This window comes from Gekko japonicus, unplaced genomic scaffold (assembly GCF_001447785.1).
Source record: "Gekko japonicus isolate JY-2015 unplaced genomic scaffold, Gekko_japonicus_V1.1 scaffold813, whole genome shotgun sequence".
Lineage (NCBI taxonomy): Eukaryota > Metazoa > Chordata > Lepidosauria > Squamata > Gekkonidae > Gekko > Gekko japonicus.
This window is the reverse complement of record NW_015160860.1, coordinates 529,951-536,488: the sequence shown is the minus strand read 5'-3', so window position 1 is coordinate 536,488 and position 6,538 is coordinate 529,951. Positions and strand designations below refer to the sequence as shown.

At 44.4% G+C, this 6,538-nt stretch overlaps 1 protein-coding gene across 1 annotated transcript in view; it reads left to right on the top strand.

Moving 5' to 3' along the window:
- Positions 1 to 1,866, top strand: part of ARGLU1 (arginine and glutamate rich 1) — a 10,909-nt gene extending 9,043 nt beyond the window's left edge. The window contains exons 3-4 of the mRNA XM_015421863.1: positions 3 to 40; positions 1,054 to 1,866. Coding sequence (XP_015277349.1) covers positions 3 to 40; positions 1,054 to 1,218 — 203 coding nt within the window. The 3' untranslated portion in view covers positions 1,219 to 1,866. The remainder of the gene's footprint in view (positions 1 to 2; positions 41 to 1,053) is intronic.
- Positions 1,867 to 6,538: the final 4,672 nt, after the last annotated feature.

Here is a 6,538-nt window from a genome sequence, read left to right as displayed (position 1 = left end):
AGAGAACAATCGAAAAATCGCAGAAGCACAAGCTAAATTGGTAAGCAGAATTATAGTTTAGAGCTGGAGAAACGGTATGCTGCAAACTGACACAAAGCCCTTGGAGTTGTTGAATGTAATGGTGTTTAGCTTTGTGTTGGGTTAGGGCCAGAGGGTTGGGATCCGAAGATACTTCATTGTGTGGTGGAGATACTTCCTTTTGTTCACAGGGTTTCTCATTATTTCCCCATCCCTGGAATGCAACTCCAGAGAGTTGGGGAACTCTCTCTCTCGAGAGTTTGCTGAAGGTTGGGATGGCCTTTGAGTGGGGATGAATTGCAGCACACGGACTGGACCCAGACCTGTGAACAGAGTGCAGACAGCTCCCAGTAGAAGGCTCCGTCGCTGTCTTTGTGCTTGTGCAAACCTTAGTGTGTGCAGAATGTCATCTTTGAGTTTAGATTTTTTCTCTCTCTCACAGTATTCTAGCACAAGGTGTAAAAAAGCTATGTAGGAAAGCACTTCTGAATCCAACCTAGAAGCCTGGTTTTTATAAAAAGTAATGCCTATACCCACTGAAGGTAATTGTTTTTTTTTAAAAAAACCCTCAAGATCTATAATTATGAGAATTTAATTAATTTATTTATTAGATTTATATCCCACCCTCCCTGCCAGGGCAGGCTCAGGGTGGCTAACATGGCAAAGATTTTTCTCAGTTAACTTTACAAATGCTTTACTGTCTTTATAGAGCATGTTGTGAGAAAGGGTAAAATGTTTTGAACTCTTTCTTTAAGAAACAATTGTGATAGGTAAAGAACATCAAGGTTTCTGTAGAGCAGCAAGGGTATAGAATTTTTTAGGCCAGGTGGCTTGTAAGAGGAGGTTGCAACCCGCAGACTTGTTCACCAGTCATAGTTGTTTAGCTTGACCTTAATGCTGAAGAACAACAACTGGGCTCTTCCCCGCAAATGTGAGCTACAGTGTAGGATTCCAGTTTGATAATGCTGAAACAGCAAATATTATATAAGACCTGCGACTTGTGTTATAACCTGTTCTGTTATTTTCACACCGCAGGCTGAAGAACAGTTGAAAATCGTTGAAGAGCAAAGAAAAATTCATGAGGAGAGGATGAAACTAGAGCAAGAGAGACAACGTCAGCAAAAGGAAGAGCAAAAAATTATCCTGGGCAAGGGGAAGTCTAGGCCAAAACTGTCATTCTCACTAAAGAGTCAGGATTAAATTTCAGCTCTGAACTCTTAATGGAAAATGAAACAAACTTTGTATAGTAGCTTCATGTTGAAGTGTTTTTTTATTTTTCTTTTGTGATTTTTTTTTCTTTTTGGACGTCGGAAAAGTTAGCTTGTTCTAATAGGGGCTGTGCTCTGCATCTCTCTTTTAACTTCCATTTGAGTTAAATCCTTATCAGATCATTGTCTTTTTTTTTAAAGAGTAAATCTGTTCTCATCCACTTTGTTTTTGAGATAAAGTGACTTGAAGCAGGTCCGGTCGCTTCATCAATTATGTATGGTCTGATAAGGTTTTTACTGACCCACCGATCTCAGAGTTATACTCTGACAATAACTTTTAATGCTGGTTCTGCTGGCTTTTTTTAAAAGTCTGGCAAAGGTATTGGCAGATTTTCCACAGTGTACTGGATCCTCAGTGGTTTGTTATTTTGGTGTGTCCTATGATAACTATCCCACTGTTGTGCTTGATGTTCCCGATAACAGGTAAGGAAAAAAGTTGGTCAGTGTTGCTGAAGGTGTGTAAAGGGAGTTCAGTATTTGTCTCTGCTAGAATTGTTTTTATTCCACTGATGAAAGTCAACCAGCATTCCCAATTGTGTAAATAATCCGATTTGCTGAATAAAGTGAAGTCTTAAATTCATACGTTTTAAGTACATTTTTTTACTTGCACATATATTTAACAAATGGCAACTTCTTTTACCACCATCAAAGGCACACGTGTATTAAAAGTAACCTCTAGACATTTTGTGTGTATTTCCAACGCCAGGCTTGCAAATTCAATCGCAGCTCCTGCAGCTGTGCTGTTTGGTGGTGGTTCTTGGCTTTTGGTGGTTTTACTTTATTTTAATCTACAGTGTCTCTCTTTTTGGATGGGATCCAAAGAGTGTGTTAGGCTCATGGCTGGTGCTAGTCCTGCGGAATTGCTGGCTTTGGGGACTCCCCTGGCCCTCAGGGCTCTTGGCCGTGGGCATTGGGAGGGGAGGCTGTGTTTGGGAGCAGCAAGTTGAAAGCTCCTCAGGCTCACAAAACAGGTTTTCTAGCTCTTTTGATCCCTGCCTTTGGTTTCATTTTCTAGAGCATGTTGCACAAGTGAGGACTGCCACATATGCTTTACAATTGCTGCTGCAGTATTCCTGGAAGTGTTTGCTGACACATTGGCTTGCATAATAGTAATGGTTTAGAAGCCTGATAGAAGAAGAGATATATCCATATTCCATTCTAAGCACTTATTTTCTGGCACAGCAGGTTGATGTTTTGGATTATTCGAATTTTATAACCTTTGGGGGGGATAATTTTGTAGACCTGGATACAGTGGAAAACGAAGTTGAAGCAAGAAAACTGTTCACATGTTGGTCCTTAATTTTGGGCATTTGGATCCTGCTTGCTTTTGTCAATCCAGGAATATTTTTGAGACTAGATTTAAAATGAATCCGTCTAACAAGTATTCTCACACAGCCTTTTCCAGTGCCATGTACTGTCTCTCTAATTGAAGTACAGCATCCATAGTGCATTCTTTATGTCTTTGTTAAAGCAGTTAAAACATAATGATCAAAGTCTGATAAAAGAACTAACAGTAATAATGCCTTCTGCTTTTTTTGCAATTGTGTAACTTCTTTTGTGCCAGATGTTTCAATATGTGGCCCAGATACGGAGTGGCCTCATGTTTTACTTACTTGGAGTATAGTATCAAAGGATGGCAATGAAATGCATAGTTGAATTCTAAAGGTCCATTAATTTTTGAATATGTTTGTAATGAATTAATACCGCTGTAAGCATTGTGCTTTTCTTACTTCAACCTGGACTAGTCTAAAACAGCAAACATCCTTTTTCTCTCTGGAAACAGTAGGGGCAGTCTCAAGCGGAGGCTGGAAGGGTCTTTTAAAACTATTTTTGTGTAATTGTTTAGTTCAGTTCTCCCCCCCCCCTCTCTCCACAACACACGTCGAAGCGCTTCATATGTGCCTGTCCTGATCCCCCCCCCCAATTCCACAGATTCTCATACTAAGAGAAAAGAGAGACTGCTGCATAGCACCACTTTACTGAGCTTGAGACAATGTGAGTTTCAGTAGGTTACTGCGATAAGCATATAGATTCCCAACATTAGAGGTACACAGATTTCAAATGTCTGTACAAACAAGTATATGTTAATCCTGACTTTACTGTGTTCCAAACAATTCCCTTCAGTCTTCTAGTATGTTGAAATACCTTCAGATGTCCAAGTGTATAGAAATATAACTTATGAGTACCTACAGTTGGAGAAATGATTTGGCTGTATGGTATAAATTCCAAAATATTATTTGCTCAGCATTTTATGAGATGCCTTTTGTTGTCTGTGCAGTATTCAAATAAAATCATTCATGCATTCTTTCACACAGGACAGTGGAATTGGTGGTCAGGATTCTTAAATGTCTTAAGTAATGCATATATAAACTGGCCTTTCTAGATTTTTTTTCTCTTGAAGCAAAGATGGTATTGAATTTAATAAAAAATATGGCGCACTGAGTTGCATCATTGAGTGGTGTGGTTCATAGAAATACAGCATTATTAAGCCCTACAGGACAAAAAAGCCTTTTCTGTTTGCTTGCATTGAAAGTGCTGCTAGGACTTAAAAGTCTCTAATTTAGAATCTTCTAAAATTTTGCTTCTTCCCAGTGCTTTTCAGCATACAAAAAACAGGTTGAGTCTGTTCAAATACACTCCTGCATTTGAAATTCTAAAACAGTGTAATACTTTTTAAATTAGTTGTATTTTGGATGGTCCTGGTTTTTTTTTTTTAAGTATACTAATAGTTGGAAGGACTTGATGGGGCAGATTGGTCCCTGCTTTGCGTAGTTAGCCTGGGGTTTGGTTTGAAGATCTGCTCTGAAGGGTGAGAGAGCCTTGCAGACAGAATGCGTGACAGCCCAGGGCCCTGAACCGTTTGAGAGGAAATCAAGTAAAATGGCTTTGTTCTTCCACTAGCAGGTTTTGGCACTGGGAGGAGGAGGGAAAGCAATTTTATCTGATCTCTCTCTCTCTTCCCCCATTTGCAATGCCCTGTACTGTTGTACATTTTGGAGGATTTTCAGAGCAAACAAGCAGCCCAGAGAAATGGGGGAGGTCCAAGATCTGTTCCAACAGCTTCTTCCGTGAATAATTCTACTGTGTGTGCAGTTTTCCTGCAAGCCCTCCAATCTTTGTACTGTAGTTGGGGGGGGGGGTTCTTTCTGATGCTGACCTGCCTTCCCTGCTCACACAGCAAGTAGTCTTTGCAACTGTGAATTCCCTTCCATACACACATGCACATCTCGCCAATCTGGAAGCTGCTCTCTCTGTGGATCTGGTTTATCCACCTCCAAGCGTAAAACAAGAAACAGGAAAGCACAGAGGAAGTAGTTGCCAATTAATTAGAGGAGGGGAAGAAGGGGAATAATGTTTTCCCGTATCTATTTTTCCTTGCTCCTAACCTTGCCAAGGAACACTGGGAAGACAGGAAAGCAGTAGAGTACTGTGGAAGAGTAAACCGTTGCTTGCTGCTGCGCCGTCCTGAGATACAAAATTGATCTGCCTGCAGTGGTTTCAGTTCCCCTGGCTCAGAGGCCCCCAAAGACTGGAGAGAAAGAAATTGTTGTAGCCAGGCAATGAGGAAATGGCAAGGTCAGGGAGCTCTAAGGGCTCCCAACTAGCGCTCTCAGCTGAAGGGTTTCTCTTGGGATGCTGGTGTGCTCTGCTTTGCCTTCCTTTCAGTGGGCGCACTAACTGTCGGGTGGTAGCAAAGGGATCTTCTTTGCCTAGTAGGTGATAACATAAAAAGTTCACCATGTGAGGTGCGGTGCAGGGTTGCGTTTGGGGCTTGTAATCTGATTTCCTCTAAACAGGAGTAAGATTCTTGCACCCGTGAAGCCAACAACCCCCCCTAACTTGATCATGAAGGCACTAGGCAGAGTTTGTGCACCTTCTCCATTAAGTTCTAGGGGAAATCTTCATTTTGCCGAGGGAGTCCCTTCTCAGTCGAACAGAGTGGCTGGAAGCTGAATCCTGAGCACAGTTAATTTGCAGTGAATCCTAATGATTGTAAACAGTTTTATTTAGGAGTAAACAGGCCAAAGAGGACAATTGGCTCTAACTTTCTGAGAACAGATCTAAGCAGCCTGGCTCTATTACTGATTTCACTTTCCTGACCATGGGGAGGTGGGTTAAAGTCCTTGAAGCCAGTTTCCCCCAGAAAAATAAAGACCTGAATATTATTGAAGAATCGAGTCCTTTTTCTCCCCCCTCCCCCGCATTTTTTAAAATCCCAATGAAGCTAAACGGGCGTGAGTTGAGGAAGGGGAATCCAGAAATCCAAATCTGGTTCAGTGTTCAAGCCTAATTGTGATATTTTTTTTTGGGGGGGGAGGCTTTATTTGGGATACATACAGAGTAGGAATGCAGCTGCACCTGCTGACATTGCGCGGCCCCCCACCCCCCCGTACAGCGCTTCTTGTATGCGAGTAACCCAGGGCCCCGGAGCTGGGCTGCAGCGTGAGAGTCTCCTGGGGAAGGAAGTGCCATTCAGTATACTAGAGCGCGTTGCCGAGGCAGGCGGCCCAGGCACCTGCGGCAGGCCCGGGGAGAAGCGATGCCTCAAGTCGAGTTCTGCCTCCCGGGGCTCAAAGCGCAAGGCTGGTTTGGCGGCCTCCGAGTCCCCTCCGGCGCGCCAGGCCTGGCTCTCCCTCTTGGGGCGGCTCTTCCGGTTGCTCTGCCGCTGGGGCCCTGCTCCCCGTCCGAACGGCGGCGCCCGGAGGGGGTTCGCGGGCCTGGTCGCTGGACGCGGCGCGAGGAAGTCCCCCGCAGCAGGAAGTGGCTCTGCCTCCAGAACAATTGTGCGGAGCCGCAGCTGAAGTCGCGTTTCCCCCGGGGGGGGGGAGGAGAAGGGGTCACTTCGGAACAGAAGTCTTCTAAAAAGTTCTCAAACGCAAACAAGCAGGTGTCGCTCCTCCTCGCCAAGATTCGGATTGGGGGGTCAGATCCTGCTTCCCCCAGGCATGGGAATGGTGGAGCCAGGAGCGGATCGGGTGGGTCTCTCTGCAGTCTTCCCCACGCCACTCCGGATCGCCACGCGGGACTTCCCTAGGGAAGACAGACGGACGCGGGACCATCTAACATTGTAAGGGGGACAGTGATCCTGAGCACGCGCTGACTTGCTTGCAAGGAAATGGAGCCAACGGGGCCTTGGCCAGCTAGGAAACAAATCTCTTGGCCTCCAGGGGCCCGTTCGTTTAAGGCGCTATCGTGACTGGCTTAGAGTTCGCGCCGGTAAAAATGGGGGGGGGGGGCTTGCGGTCCCGATC